Genomic DNA, 16,511 nt, shown 5'->3' on the forward strand with positions numbered 1-16,511 from the left:
ATCTCATCGGCCTCAAACTGTCTGCCGACACAGGAGAGGGGAGCACGGCTCTAGCCATGCTGTTTACAGCAGGGATGGAGCAACGTTGACCTCAAATGGAGATATAGTCAGGGGGAGGAAGGAGTACTTCAATGACCTGAATCCCACTGACATGCCCTCCTTGGAGGAAGTAAAGTCAGAAGCCTCGGAGGAGGACCTACCACTAGGGTTGAGGTCACTGAATTAGTCAAAAAAACCTCTTCTCTGGTAAGGCTCCAGGGGTGGATGAGATTCACCCTGAGTTCCTGAAAGCTCTTGATGATGTTGGGCTGTCTTAGCTAGCACACCTCTTCAACATTGTGTGGAGGTTGTGGATAGTGCCTTTGGATTGGCAGACAGGGGTGGTGGTCCCAATCTTTAAGAAAGAGGACCGGATGTAATCCAACTTCAGGGGGATCACAGTCCTCATCTTCCTGGCAAGGTCTACGCATAACTACTGGAGTGGAGGGTCTATCCATCGATCGAACCTTGGATCCAGGAGGAACAATGTGGATTCCGCCCTGGTCGTGGACCAGCTCTTCACCCTCACAAGGATACTAGAGGGCATTCGGGAGTTTGCCTGCATACGTTTTGTGGACTGGGAAAAGGCGCATGACCGTGTCCCTCGGGGGGGGCTTCAGGAGTATGGGGGGCAGGGTTTGTTGTTACGGCCTATTAGGGCACTGCATAAATGAAGCAAGAGTTTAGTTTGCATTGCCTGCAGCAAATCAGACTCATTCCCAGTGGGTGTTGGACTCCACAAGAGCTGCCCTTTGTCACAGATTCTGTTTATAACCTTTATGGACAGAATTTCTAAGTGCAGTCACGGGGCAGAGGGGATCCAGTTCAATGACCTGAAGATTGTGACTTTGCTTTTTGCAGATCATGTGGTCCTGTTGGCTTCACCGGGCCATGACCTGCAGTATGCACTGGGCCGATTTGCAACTGAGTGTGAAGTGACCAGGATGCGGATCAGCACCTCCAATTCTGAGGTCATGATTCTCAACCAGAGAAGGATGGATTGCCCCTCCAGGTTGGGGATGAGTTACTGCCTCAAGCAGAGGAGTTTAAGTATCTTGTGGTCTTGTGCATGAGTGAAGGAAGAAAGGAGCGGGAGATCAACAGGTAGATCAGTGCAGCAGGTATGTGGACCTTGTACCATTGTGTTGTGGTACAGAAAGAGCTGAGCCTGAAGGCGAAGCTATCGATTTGCCCATCAATCGACTTTCCTACCCTCACCTACGCTCACAAGCTTTGGGTAGTGACCAAAACAATGAGATTATGGATACAAGCAGCAGAAATGAGTTTCCTTCACAGAGTATCTGGGTTCACCCTCAGACATTTGGGAGGAGCTCAAAGCAGAGCTGCTGCTCCTCCGCATGGAAAGGAGCCAGCTAAGGTGGTTTGGGCATCTATCTAGGATGCCTCCTGGACACCTCCCTGGGGAGGCGCTTCGAGAATGTCTGTGAACCGGGAGGAGAAACCCAGGGTAGACCCAGGACACGCTGGAGAGACTATATCTCTCAGCTTGCTTGGGAATACCTTGATATTCCCCTGGAGGAGTTGGAGGAGGTGGCTGGGGAGAGAGAGGTCTGGGCATCCCTGCTCAGGCTGCTGCCCCTGCAACCCAGCCCTGGATAAACAACAGAAAATGGATGGATGGATGGATGGATGGATGGATGGATGGATGGACATACCTTCAGTCTGCACTACTTTACTGAAATCACATGAAAACACCATTTTAAAACTATACCCCACTGATAAAGTGCTAAATGTGTTTCACTGTGATATTGCCTGTAAGCCGTAACCCACACGTGTAACTCCTTACAACATCTCTGAGCAAATATAATAGATATCAACAAATGTGAAACTGCTTCAAAGCTTTGGCAGAAACATGCATACCAGAAATGCCAGAGAAACTTCAGCTCAGATGAAGAATCATCCGGAGATGGGAAGGGCAAAAGGCCAATAGACACTAGCAAACAAATCTCTGCATTGTTACATATACATATCAAACATCTAAATGCAAAATCAACAAATCATCTATAAATAAACCTATACATTATTGGAAAAGAGTTCACATTTAGTTATAGTTCAGCTTTTTTCTATACAGCACAATGAAATATAAGGCATACTATAAATGATTCATCAGAGCACTTTGAATGCCGCACATAAACCATTCTTATAACCATAAAGCACATTGCTGCTTAACCAAATGGACAATGACATTTGAGAGAGGCTGGATTGATTGCTATATCATTGTTGTGATACATAGCAATCATATGAAGATAAGAGGCGGATCTGTAACACGCTTTCTAATTGTGTTTGCTGGAACGCCATGGGAACCAGCAAAGATGTCGATCCTGTCCTGGCCTCAGCGTTTCCAACTTAGCAATTTTGCTACTAGACTTAGCATCTTTACAGAATACATTGCCAACCTTCATTCAAGAAGGATAGCAACAAATTTAGCTACTTTTAAATTTTCATTGTGCAACTTTTGACTTTTAATGGGGCACTCAATCACTAAAATCCATGTATTTTCCATCTAAATGGCTTGTTATTATGAAACACTGCTAACTAGCTAATTGCTTGTTAGCAAGGTAGCTTACAATACTGCACCATGAAGTTATTTATTGTTTAACACTGTTTTCTGGAACAAACTCATCAGCAGTTACCTGCCCTCTTTTAGGTTTCTCTCTCATGCAATACACTTGTGCTTCTGAAAGCTGATCTGACTTCAGTTTAAAAAATTTCAGAAAACCATTGAGCAGCTAAACAGCCAAGCAACACAACAGCCCGGAGAAAAGTGACTAGCGCACACATCATATTTGAGTTAACTTACTAGTTGCAATAAGATAGCATTTATGATATTATCTTGTTATTAGATTGTACCTATAACTGTTGATCAGTTAGGTAGCGTCTTAACCACCAATACACTGATTAAAACTATAATTGTTCAGAATGTTTAGTTTTACTAGTTAATACGAAAATAAAACGTAATTGTTCAATAATGTGTAGTGTGCAATGTTTACTAATGTGTTGTGTTTAAAAAATGTGTTTATATTACTTTTACAAATTTTACTTTTACAAATACATTACAATATGTGATAAACAAACAAATCTAACATATTTCTAATTCATAAATCGATGGCCAACGGCAACGTCACTGAGAACTCTACGTAATGACGCACCTCTGCGTCATTGTGTGATTATGTCATCACCCATGCAATGACATCACAACATCATTTATCAACTTTTAGGAATAAATCAACTGGCCTGTAGCAAATTTCACTGAAATGCCACCACTGCATGGCATGTCCTTCTCAGCAGGAATGATTTCGTTAGCATACAGGTCGCACAACTGAGACCATTAAAAGATAATGGAAACTTATATGTGTTTTAAATAAAGCAAAGAAAATCCAAATGAAAACAAAACAATTTGCAGTCAAGTTCGGTAACAGCGATCGTGAAATTTCACCTTCCAGATTATACTTTTTGCAATATTTTTTCAGAAACACGAACTGAGTTGAAACAATATTTATAGTCAAAAGGTTGTGTGAAAACTGGAAACAGTGTCTGATGCCGACATTGTAATTAATTCCCGCTAAAGACTGGGTGTCTGGTTCCGCTTAACAATAAAACTCCACAGTGCGATCAAGTTCCTATTCAAGTCTACTGGCAAATGTTATGAGCTTGTCAGAATAAATAGTGATGCATATTATTTTGAAAACAATCAAAATTAATATCCCATTAAAAATAAAATTGTTACTAGAATTGACCCGTGGCATTATTGACCCGTGTAGATATACGGATATAAAGGTGTATTTAAAAAAATCACTGCAGTTATAAATAACTAAAATACGGTACTACTAATGTTGTCAAATATATTACTATCTGTACATATAAACAGAGGGACCAAAGGTGGCATATAATGTCCAAAGATACAGGCCACATCATGAGGGTGAAAAGAACATGGGGGCATCTTCTAGGGGGGTGGGGGGGTAACAGATAATCTTCAACAGGTTGAGGGATTTACCTCAAATTAAACCCAAATTCATCCGAATATGCACAGTTTTTCATGTAAAACACAACAAACAACCCTGGCGTGGTGGCCAAACCTACAGTAAAAAATTACTAAACAAATTATTATTGCCAATATAACAACGCATTCAAATACACAAATATCAATGACCAAAGCTAGTAGTGTACATTAAGTCGGATTATTTAAGTATAATGATTATCAATGTCTGGGTGGCGTGCGTGTTGGCTTTAACTGATCTACATAATCTATTTTAGATGGGTATGTTGTTTTTTTTTCACAATTGAACAAGGGTCGCCCCACAGATCCAACATCGATGGACACATATTTCCAACTCTCGTGGATTATTTCCAAAAGTAAGGGGTGAGATGGAAAAAGTGACATTTTACCTGGTTTTTGATGTTGCAATGGCAGCACACGGTCCACAGAAATCTGAGGGTTCTCCAGAGGAGAATGATGAAGAGTCCCCCAAAGAAAGTAACCATGGAGGAAGCAAGGAAAGCCCACCACATACGCTGGCCATTGCTGTCACAGGGCACGTCCGCCGTGAAGGGAATGACGTAAGAGGACGAGTCCGGTTTTATATTATTACCCATTATCTCGTTGCCGATTCCTTCGGAAGCGTTGCCATCTGTTCTCGCTAGCACCGAGAATCGTTGGTGAGCTCCAGGCAGCGCCCCCTAACCCACTCATCAGCCATATTGCTTCAGAAATCCTTTTCCCTTCCAATATTTTAACCAGTTTTATCTCAACGCAAATCGATAATCCTAAAGTCTGCGACGCAGAGACGATCTTCAATGCAAAGTCCCTGTAGGGAGTCTGTGTCAGTCTCCGCAAAACGCATGAAAACTCAGCCCCAACGACACCAGCTGGATTTTTATTATTATTATTATTATTATTTTTAAGTCAGATCGGGCATCTTGCAAACCTTCAGGTGCAAATCCATGTCAAAGATCTCTTCATTCTGCAGCCGCGAAGAGCTTCTTTATGGGCGCTGTAGAGAGCCGGCGGCGCTGGGGACCCGGGCTTCTGCGGCGCGCCTGTCTCCCGATGCGCGGGGAGCGTCGCGCAACACCGCCGCTCCGTCTCCCGTTCAGAAACTCCACCTCGGTCAGCACGGTTATATGGATCTTAGCTGGGTGAAGCTTTTCATGCGCTTTCCGTGATCCACGAGTGTGCCGACATCAAACAACGGTGTGCTGCTTTTATTAGGGGGGGGGGGTGGCAAAAAGAAAAACACGCTGATCGCTCTCTTTTCTCGCTCGCCTCCTCTTCATTCACTCCCTTCTGGCTTTCCCACTATGGCCAACTGATATAGGCTGTCAGATCTGCTCAGAAAATAGCAAGGGGAGATTTACAGGTAGGAAGGCGGAGCCAAGCGCAAGTAATAAAGATGGACACGGTGTTTATTCTGCCGAGCCGCTGGCCACCCGTCCGCCCTTTGTTTCCGTAGAATTTAACTTACAGTTTTTCAACTGATAAGAAATTTAATCAGCTTTACATGGTGATATTTAACCACAGCTAAAGTTTTATTATATATACATGAATTTTCAATTCAAATGACCAGCCGACCTTTCAGTCAACGTCAGCGATCAAATGAAAAAGTATTTTTTTAATGTTTCCAGAAACTACAAATAAGCAATAACTGATATAAGGCCTGAAGTAATACGTGTTTTGTGTAAATTACACATTTGCCTTTCTGTAGACAGGAAATGTTCCTTCCATTATTGTCAAGAGAAACCTGGGGCGGTGGGGGTGTTTCCTCCTGGCTTTTATACAGAGGATGTTAGTAAGTAATTTCTCGGCGAAAGCATAACATTTAAGGAAAACACGCCGTCGCCACTCCACCCAGCAAAGGAAGCGGCAATGGGAGCGAACATCGGAAACCTGTTGAACACTGACTGCTGACGGCCTTTAGGAGCGGAGACGCCACGATGCCACTGCGCAACCTACATACAATATTTAGATGGATGGTCATTAAATTGGCGCATCATTAAATGAGTTCTCTTAAATACACAAGAAACAAAAAATGTGGCGTAGTCAATCAACTAATTTTGTAAAACAAGTATGTAGTATGTGTGTGTGCGTATATATATATATAAATATATATATATGCGCGCACACTCTCTCTCTCTCTCTCTCTCTATATATATATATATATATATATATATATATATATATATATATATATATATATATAGCCTATACACAGACACACACATATATTAGTTCGTGTAATTACCTAGACAGCCAATAAGTCGCAGTCTAGACGATATTAATCCGATTCTGTAAAATGATGCCACTGCATATAAATTATCTATTAATGTGGTTCTCTTAAGAGGAATAACACAGACGTTTGTAACACATTCATTCTCTCCTCCCAACTTCTTAAACTAAATGCGAAAGTGTTCGTGATCTTTACGATAGATATGCATAACGGCACGTTATAAACGTACTAGTGCCACACTGTTGGTGCGTTAATGTGTTGACTTAATTTCCTTCAATAGAAAACTGTTGAAAGAAAACAAAAGATATGGCTTCTGGTGCAGCTTCTACCACTGTCGATGTGCACAGGTTGGAATGAAGGTAGGCAGGTACTCCTCCTAGTGGCTGTTATCTGTATAGCTTCGGGAATAACTCAAATACTAATTATTGTTGCTGTTTCATTGCTGCTTTTTCATTGCAAATGGCACAATGACTTAGAAATTAAGTGTTATGCATACGTGAGGAACGAATACAGAATGTCTTGGTTTGTTCCCCTTCACAATACAAAACAAAGCCACAAAATGTAAAGTCAATGCACATCCATGAATGTTCTCTCTTCATATGTATGTATCTGTCAGTATGCAATAGATACACACTGTGGGAGAAAGATTACATGGTAATAGGGTAGCAGAAATTATGGGGTCGACGTTTTGGTCAATGACCGAGATGGAGGGGACTCCATCAAGTTATGAAGAGAACCCCCCCCTCAAGCCATGAAGGTAGCGGGTATCGACGCCTGCATCCACCTGTCCTACTGCCAGCCTGGCCCAGCCTCGGTAGGACTTCTGCAACCCATCTAAAATGAATTATAAACGATGGGGTTTGCTTTTTCTTCTCTCTCGCGTGAGTGTATTTTTTATCCTCTTTGTTAATACTGAGAGGCAGTATATTAATGCTGAGATGTTCCCCTGATGGCCAGTTCACATCACTTAATACCCACAGGAAGAGGGAGGTCGGACCCAGCCATGCAAATGCCGTAGACCTCCTGGCCAGAGCGGTGACCACCAAACTGGATGTTTCTGATTGGTGGGTTTCTCTTCATATGGCACATACTTCAGCTGCATGCCCCTTCTATGACATTCCATTTACTTATCATGACCTCGCTGCGTTTGGAGAGTCCTGCATCAGCCATCTCACGCAGCTGGCCGGTTTGTCGACCCTTAAGGTGGTGGGGGGCGGGAGATCAAGGGTGGTGTCTTTGCCGCCTCCGATTTGTAGCGCAGTAAGAGCTAAAATCGACAAACTGGCAGAGGTTAGCTTAAGACGCGGCCCTGACTGAACTTAAACAGATGTGTGATTCTGAGGTTCCTTTTTTCCTCCCTGTCCAAATGGAGCAGTTGTACATATTCACATGGATCCTGTCAATCCTCACTGGGGGATAAAATTCCACCTGAGGTAGACCTGGCTGTCATTTGTGCCAATAAGGTTATGTGTTTCAGAGCATCCAATCTGACTCTCCACACCTTTCTCCTAGGCCTTCTCATTGTGTGGCTGATGTTAATATTTCTAGCCTTGTTCCCCTGGTGGCCTCTTCCTGCTCAGCGTTTGTCTGCGGAGATCAGGGAAGGGCAAGAAGATATACAGTTCTCTCTATGTCTGGGTTGGAAGGGGATCAGTGTTGCTATTTGGCCCACCTGGTAGCTCCTACATGGATGGTACCCAAACCTCAGATGTCCTTGACGGTGAGAGCTCACCTCAGAGATAGGCAGACTATTAGTAGGACTGAGCAGTGGGTTCATGTCTTCATCACTGCCTCGGGGGTTTCCGATTTGCAGGCTGAGGTCGCGGCCTTACAGACGGCTATGGATAAAGTGGCCAACCAGACAGTTGTTACCATGAAGACTGTTGAAGGTGAACTGTCTGCAGTTAAACAGTTGGCTTTGCAAAATCACATGGCACTAGACCTCCTATTGGCAGGGAAAGGGGGCACTAGCATTGTAGTAGGGAAGGCATGTCGTACCTACATTCCTGACTCATCTCAAGAAGTGCAGGACCTGGAGGATGTGCTCCTTAAGATGATGTCTCAAATTGATAGGGAGCACGGTCTGTTGGGGTATAGCTGGGACAGTAAGTTTGCTTCAATAATTCCGGGACCTTCCGGTGTGTTTAAGTCTTTGGTTCTTGGTTTATTATTGTTTCTGTTTGCAGATTTTGTAATCCTGCTCAGTTATTATAGCCTCACAAGCCAAGGAAGTCATGTTGGCAGATGAATCCCCTCATCCACTCTCACTCCCAGTGGAAAAACCCCTCGTCCCGGAGTGGATGAAGCCCCCTGATCTCCAGGTCGCCATCGATGAGATCAATGGTGTGACGGCGGACCAGCGATCCCCCTCCTCTTGGTATGAATTCATCGATGGACGTGATTGCCCCGAGGCGGAGGGGGGCAATCTGGGGAGGGACGTGGGGAATGTGGAAGAAACATTACATGGTAATTGGGTAGGGGGAATTACGGGGTCGATGTTTTGTTGCATTGATGGGGTTGCATTATGGGATTGTGGCTCAGCTTAGGCCTCAGGCAACAAGATGTCCTTTCATTTTGTGGCTTCGGGCCAGTGTGGTGTTGTTCTTGTGGACTCGTGAGAGGAAGCGTGGCAGAGGGAACACACTGTGGAGCACGCTGACCTATCACTAGTTGGGGGATTGTCATAATTGAGAAGAGGGGACGTGTGTGGTAGCGGATTGAGGGAAAGCCGGGGATTATGAGGGAAGGTTATCGTAACGGTGAACAGTGCGTGAGGAGCTGGGAGGGGGAATCCTGCTATCATCCTGTTTGTGACAGTTTGAGTTACTTAAGGTCAGCACAAACAATGCGTAACCACAGAACAATAGGTGATTAATCAATCATATAATCATAATATATGCACGTGATAAGCAAGACTGGAGGTCGTGAGAAGGGAGGAAATCCAAGGTAGGGCACACTATATGGTAACCAATCATGTTGAAGAAGATCTTGTTGTTGCGGGGGGGGGGATGAAAAGTATACAATGGGGCACTTTTCCTTTAGTGGATGTGCAACCACCTGAGGTATGTGGAACACTCTGTCACATTAATTTACATCATCTGTCTAATAAAGATGATTTTTCCGACTGGGGAGCTGCCAGGACAAGACAGGACATCAGGCTACAACCCATCAAAGAAAATAAGCAGGTCAAACAACCGGAGGCGAAACCATGTAGGACACGAGACAGAAAATGAGATGATAAACACTGAACAATGTGCATCAAAGAGCAGCCTTTTTAGATCTCAGTCAAAACACAGTCATTTTTGGCTTGGAAGCTCAGAACCCTCCACACGCGGGGGGGGGGGGCACTTCAGGGAAATGAGGTGTGTGAGTCACACTAGAGGTTAAAGGCTGGGGGCAGCAGGAACCATGGGGAAACCCGTGGAACATCTGATGTTGTAGCATTCACTGCCCATCGACTCATAAGGTCATGTGAGAAGAGTAAAGCTACAAGCTAACAGGTGTCACTTTATACTTTAAGACATGGATACCGCATACGGAGACACTGCGTGACCTGTCACAGTCAGTCTCTGTGTGTATAAATATGAACACTGTGGTATGTAGTGCGAGTGTGTCAGTATATACATTTTATTTATATATACACACACACACACACACATAGAAACAACTCTGGGAAAAACTGAGACCATAGGACAAGTTTTTTGTTTCACTCATTTCTCAACTTAAAGGTGAACGTCTGTGAATAATATATTTTTTTTGCAAACTGCAGCCTGGTTTTTCTCTGTTTCTCATTAATGAAGGTCTTCTTGCTTTATGGGATTTCAGTCCTGCTTCTAGGAGTCTGATATGAAATGTCCTAGCAGTGCACTTCACACCTGCACTTAATGTTTCCCATTCCCTTTGAAGGTCACTTGATGTCATCCTCCGATACGTGGTTAACTGTCGGATTAACGGTCATCTCTGGCATTAGAAAGTCGCTTCCGCCCTTTACCTGGCTGGTTTCTGGCCGTTCCCAGTGTCTCCTGCTTCACCTTGTTCTTGTGTACTGCTGTCTTAGATATTTTGAACATGGAAGCAGCCTGCAGCAGGAACCACGATTAAACCAAAATTTTTAAATGCAGATTTTCTAGTCTGTTTTTTCCAGAGCTGTATATTTATGTTTCTTAAAAACAGACACTATATATATATATACACACACACATATACATACACATATTATATATATATATATATATATATATATATATACTTTTTTCTATATCAGGATAGTTGCAGAGATATGAAGATACATGAAGCACTACCAGGTCTGCAGGTATTAGAAATTCAGTAGCAGGTTTTGTGGCAGGTAGTTTGCTTTGGTTCTGGCAGCAATTAGGACTGGAACATATGATGTTCTGGTTTCTGTTTTCATTTCCTACTTCCTCTCATAATTTTCTTGTTTAAGGTTTGTTTTGCTGGGTCTACTTATCGTGAAGACTGCAGTGTAGTTATTGGATGTCAAGGCTACTCTGCTGTGTCATTTTTACTGGGGGGGGAGGGGAAGCACAAGTTGCCTGTATAGTACAGTAGCGACCAAGACCAAGATATCCCAGGGTGAGTCTGGGGCAAAACTACAGTGGGTCTGTATATAAAACCAGAAGTAAGGGGACGGCAGGCTGTAGCAAGTGAGCATTAAAATGTTGTATTGCTCTTTACATTACCTATGCAATTTTAAAGTTTTAAATTACCTTAAAACTTTTCTTGAGAAATCATTTCTAATCTATTATTCTCAGACATCATGGTAAAACATACTGAGGTCATAGATTGCAGGACAATGTAATTAACTTGATGGTTATTAAATCAGCTTAATAATCTGAGGACTGGCTCATCATGCTTGTACAGTGTTATCCTTAATATCACCCCCCCACTAAGTTCCACCTAGTGTAATCCTGATGTGTCACAGTCAACGTCTATGACTTAGACTGGCTGAAATGACTTTGCTATTTCTTGTTCCCATTGCTAATAATTCACCTTCACACCCATAGCTATGCAAGACTGCGTCATGCCTGGTGTGCCAACTCACCTACAGAAGCCAAACGAAAACGACGAAAGGCCAACAGTAGTTCATCGTCATCGTGACTGTGTTTGCAATCCAAGATTGGCTTTATTACACCCATCTGCGAATGAGCCGTGAGCGAGAGGGGCAGGCTTCTATTGACAGATCAAGGTTCTGTGTATATTACAGCAGACAGACACCCAAAAGCTGCTGTGTGCAGTAGAACAGAAGGCAGTATGGTTTGGACAGTGGGGTGAGCTCCATAGGGGAGGGGGGCATCAGCCTGCAGGAGTAAAAAATTAAATAAAATAAAATTTGACTACACATTTATACGTTCAGTATGTTCCGCAACTTAAATGTTACATTAGCAGATGCCATCTTCCAGTTGAATATTACCGTAACTGCCATCAATGAATCCAGTTGTGCCATTTTAAGTAGCCCATTCTAATTTCAGGAAAATGGGGTGAACAGCAGAGTGGATTTATATGGTGCTCGAAAACATACAGTTCTATCTATACCTCTATACTTTTTTCTGCCAGATATTTTACAAAATGCATTTTATAAGTCACCATTATAAGTTGCTCCCTTATAAGAGAATTGTCCCAATAGGGCTACGTACAACAGAAGAACTACAGTACCCAGTTTCACAGGGCATCTCTGTATATACTTATGATTAATATAAATTTGAGGGGGGATTAAACTGGCAGCTTGTTCATGTTTTAAAATGACCGTTGAACGTGTATTGTGTATATATGCTTTAGGCAAACACCAGTTCTCGATTGTCAATCATTTGAGAAGCACAGCAAACATGGAGATTCTGTTAAAAAAACTACACACATTTATTACAGTTTATATTTGATAAAAATAACCAGCATACAGAAAATAGTCTTTTTCCAAAATGTGTAAAATGTTGCAATTAAAGTATATAAGCTTTTTCTCACCTTTAATTTCACTGCACATCACAACCATCAACAGTGTTCAGAGCCACCAGAAGATGCAAGTGACTCACGGGGAATTTGGAGATGCAGGTCTGAACCACAACATCAGGTTGTATGTGACCAACAGACATGCCACACACACACACACACACACACACATACACAGACAAAACACTGATACCGGGATGCATACGAATGTTTTAATTGATTGTATAGGTATGACACCCAATTCACCAGGTCCTTTCTTGTCTGCACTTTATGCTAACAGATTCAGTCAATTGCCTCGAGGTTGGTGACTGCACTACTGTCTGCACAGTGATTATAGGGGTGGAGAGCACAGGACAAAGGCATGCGTGATGTACCCTCTATGGCTGAAGGGGGGTTGAGATGTTTCTCCTCACTCCTGTTAATGGCACTAGGCATGGAGACCTCCACACAGCCTCGCTGCCTCGGTTCTTCCACCCAGTGCCGATTTCCTTATTCCAACCAGACCCTCAATCTCCATTCCCAAGGTGATGTTTACAAATGCAAACACTAATTGCCTCTGGAAGCTCCCAACTTCCCTCTAACAAATGCACATCAAATGGTTCGTCTCCCTGAAAATACTAATCATCCAAACAAGGATGTGCCTAGTGGACAAAGGGCATTACAAGTTAGGCCAAGTGTAGGCAGCTCTGATGCTGCAGTGCTGGCATCCAGCAGGTTTTCTATCCTACCCGGTCTTAGATGAACCACACCTGGTCTAGACAGATAACTCCTCAAGTATGACAGAAAACCTGATGGATACCAGCACCCCATGGTTAGGCTATCCTTAAAACTCACTCAATAACAGGGGTGGGGAACCTGTTCTATGGAGGGTTGGTATGGGTGTGAGTCTTTGCGATGGTCCTCAATCAGCCAATAACTGGGCCCCCAGGACTGCAGTTGAGAACTGCTGCTTAATTATTAGCCGATTGAGAGGTCATTCCAAAAACCCGCACCGGCCCACCATGGATCCCCACCCCTGCAACAGAGCAGTGTTTCTCAACTCAGTCCTCAGGGGTCCACCAGGCAGTCCACATTTTTGCTCCTTCCCAGCACACCTGAACATCAAGAACACAATCAAGAGCATCTAATCCCTGGTACAGGTGTGCTGTGACCTGAGAGAGAGCAAAAAGGTAGACTGTCAAGTCAGTTCCTGAGGACGGAGTTGAGAAACATTATCAGTCAGCACAGATATTTCATTGTCATGGTATTAAAGGTTGTGGGCCTATGTGATTATGCCTTTGTCAGTAAAAGCATACTGTACCTATAAAAAGGATGGAACAAGTGTTTAACCACAATTTCCCCTGCACACACAGATATGATAAAACATCACTAATCTCAGGTCAAAAGAGTTGCCTGTGTGGGGCCCATTATTCCTGTCCACTGTCAACACTGCAAGCTAACCTTTCGAAGCAGACATTTCCTAATTGCACTAAGCTGGTGCCCTTTAGATCTGTCGAGTGTCTGGGAGAGTATGATGGGACAGGTTCGGCAAGGAAATCTTCATACAGCAAACTGGAGTGGAGACAGGGCCCCCCTGTTACACCAAAAGCTTTTACAGGGTAGGTTTTATGCCCCTTCACTGGAAGCCTTGGCTAAGGGAGCACTGACAGATGTGTTACGGTGTTGTTATTCATGTGGAGGAGTTGTGAAATAGCATCCTTTGTCTCTTAAAAAGCAAGCACTCTTCTGGGGACAGATACAACTCTGCCCCTACGTCATATATGGAGGAATGTGGTATTGACATTCTAGACTAACTTTCTTGAAGGTTATTACATACCAGTTCTTTGGTTATAGGCATCGTCTGGCCCTGTTCCAGGATCGCCCACACAGATGCAGGAGACCAAAGCGTGCTCCAAGACTGCTCCAAAGACAGTCCAGCCTGAGGCCTAGTTTCTCACGTCTCCACTAGTGGTCTCCTGACAAAGCTCTTCCCTGATGATTCAGTGCCTCAGTGGTCCAATGCAGAGACTTCCCACACTGGTATTCCATATATCAATATCATTTAAATTTTACACTTTAAAGTTATATATGTAGGGTATTAGAAAGCTGCAAATAAAAATAAAACCACTATTTTTAACCACATATAATCTGGGCATGTCAGTCTATAAAAAAAAAAAAAACACAAGATCCAAGGTTAAATGTCAGGACTTGAGTGACCCCCAACAGGCAGAACCTGCAGAAGAGACGCTCCTGTCTAACCCATCCATCAGTTATCAGTTACCACCCTTACTATAAATGGGGGGGGGGCTTTCAAATCAAAGGAATTGCATTGAAAGATGTTCCTCACGATTACACAGAAATTCTCCTGTTTAGGTCATTAAACACAAAGAACATTATGATACAGTATCAAATACCAAATGAGTTCATTTTTGAGAACCTGTGTATATAAACCTAAAGAACAATATGCATACTTTAACAAGTGGCCCAGTGCTTAAAATCTCAATACAAATTTTCAGGCAAATGTGTTTAAGAAGCCAAAAAAAAAAAAAAAAAAAAGATACATAAAACTATTAGCAGCCTCGTCATTTACACATATGGTGCGACTTGGCCATATGGTGCTGATTAACGGAACACCTAAATTTCAAAATTTTAGTGGTACAGAAAAAAAGACTTTTATTCTCATATTAATTTCATAACATTTGATACAAATCATATTTTAAGAAAGAAAATCCCAATCAGAACAGTACCTGTCTGTCTTTTGTTGTATTTCACCCAGGTCTACAGAGAAACCAAAATGTATCCCTCACATGAGAAAAGTATGTGAAAAATATAGCACAAAGTTTGACCTTAAAGTTACTTCTAATTGTGGACTTCTAATTAACCCAAATGCTTAAAACGGACAATGTGCAAGAAAACATCCCTTTTTCATATAAGGAGGAGTCTACTTTCTTCAGTTGATGTATGTGTGAAAGGCAATTTCATGCCGCGGAAATGCTGAAATGCTAGGAACTCGTGATATACTCAAAATTACACTTGCTTGTACAGTACGACTATAGTACCTAGAACGTGATAAAAATGATTGGATATCTAAATGCGACTCGGAAGGGTTCACAGACTTACAAGTGCAAAACTAAAGCAGAACATATGGAGGAGTTTGGCACGACATACAGAAGGGGGACATAGTACTGAGGACCGAATGAACTGCCGCACTACATTTACTGTGTCACATACTTGAATTACAAAACCCACTTAAATAATAAAACATCTACAACACTAATACAGATTAAACAAGGAGAAAATAAAAAAAAAATAAAATTAAAAAAAAAGGTTTAAGAATCATGCAAAATTGCACAAGGATGTTTTTAAATAGATACATTAAAAGCAACAAACAAATGCAGATGGCCGGGGGTGGGGGTGGTGCTAATCTCTGCTAAGAGCTGGACTACCCTTTGCTACTGTATACTAGGTGCCTTACCTAGTTAGGCATTAAGATCTTAGAGAGAACAGAAAAGGTCAATTTAAAACAGTGTGCAGTGCGCCCCCTAGAGGACTGCCCCGGCACGTTTCGCATCTTCCCAATTACCCTGCTGTCGAATGCTCTATGGGTTTTCAAAAGGCACTTCCATGTTGCACGTATCATCATCTCCACCCCGTTGAGGAAATTTCATGTAGGGAGGGGACTGGCAGGAATTGGGGGGGGGTTCAGGAGAGAGCAGAACTGGGAGAGTGACTAAGGGAAAGCTACACATTCAAGTAAGCGTTACATAAAAATACTTCTTTTGTAAACGAGTGTTTTAAATGCAGCATCACTAAGTCAGATGTTTAAGTATGACAAAAACAACAGACAAAAAAGAAAATTTAAAATAAAATCAGTGCTATATATAAACTTCCTCCTGTAGACAAGTGTAACTTAAGCTCTGTGTTACAGGTTATATTGATTGCAATAATAAAATGCTGACAAATGTGAACAATTTGCTATTTAAATATTGTTCAGTGTATTGTACCCCTTCATGTAGTTAAGGTTTTAGTGTATGTGTGTGTTTTTTTCTCTTTCTAAACAGATGCAAAGGCTGCACGCTTCAGCAGTTGCTTTCACCACATCTACGGCGAGCCGTCTGGAACCCACAGGACTTTATTCTGCTCCTGATCGACAATAGTCGTGATCTGAGTGCAAATGTAGGACAGGCTCCCACCTTGGACAATACCTGAAATCAAAATCAGTCACATTTTACTCATGTTCAGTTTCCTTCAGTATTCTACTTCAATATACAATACAGAGTTCGTCCT

The 16,511-nt window shown here is 42.6% G+C and overlaps 2 protein-coding genes and 1 long non-coding RNA gene across 25 annotated transcripts in view; 1 reads left to right on the forward strand and 2 right to left on the reverse strand.

Moving 5' to 3' along the window:
- The window catches only part of LOC111841957 (calcium-activated potassium channel subunit alpha-1a-like), a 167,197-nt gene extending 161,815 nt beyond the window's left edge, over window positions 1-5,382 (reverse strand). For 11 of the 16 annotated variants that reach the window (XM_072703945.1, XM_072703952.1, XM_072703947.1 and 8 more), the window contains exon 1: window positions 4,447-5,381. In XM_072703945.1, coding sequence (XP_072560046.1) covers window positions 4,447-4,653 — 207 coding nt within the window. In that variant the 5' untranslated portion in view covers window positions 4,654-5,381. Of the gene's footprint in view, window positions 1-4,446 lie in introns of all 16 variants that reach the window. The other 5 variants (XM_072703959.1, XM_072703956.1, XM_072703961.1 and 2 more) reach the window with 3 other exon arrangements.
- A 1,030-nt stretch (window positions 5,383-6,412) lies between these two features.
- LOC111841970 (uncharacterized) lies at window positions 6,413-11,561 on the forward strand. Its single transcript, XR_002837808.2, has 3 exons — window positions 6,413-7,348; window positions 8,471-8,661; window positions 11,309-11,561. It is a non-coding gene; the product is annotated as an uncharacterized lncRNA (long non-coding RNA).
- A 573-nt stretch (window positions 11,562-12,134) lies between these two features.
- The window catches only part of dlg5a (discs, large homolog 5a (Drosophila)), a 51,171-nt gene continuing 46,794 nt past the window's right edge, over window positions 12,135-16,511 (reverse strand). For all 8 annotated transcript variants that reach the window (XM_023808098.2, XM_072703941.1, XM_023808100.2 and 5 more), the window contains one exon: window positions 12,135-16,429. In XM_023808098.2, the coding sequence (XP_023663866.1) occupies window positions 16,326-16,429 (104 nt within the window). In that variant the 3' untranslated portion in view covers window positions 12,135-16,325. The remainder of the gene's footprint in view (window positions 16,430-16,511) is intronic.

This window comes from Paramormyrops kingsleyae, chromosome 20, assembly GCF_048594095.1.
Source record: "Paramormyrops kingsleyae isolate MSU_618 chromosome 20, PKINGS_0.4, whole genome shotgun sequence".
Taxonomy (NCBI): Eukaryota; Metazoa; Chordata; class Actinopteri; order Osteoglossiformes; family Mormyridae; genus Paramormyrops; species Paramormyrops kingsleyae.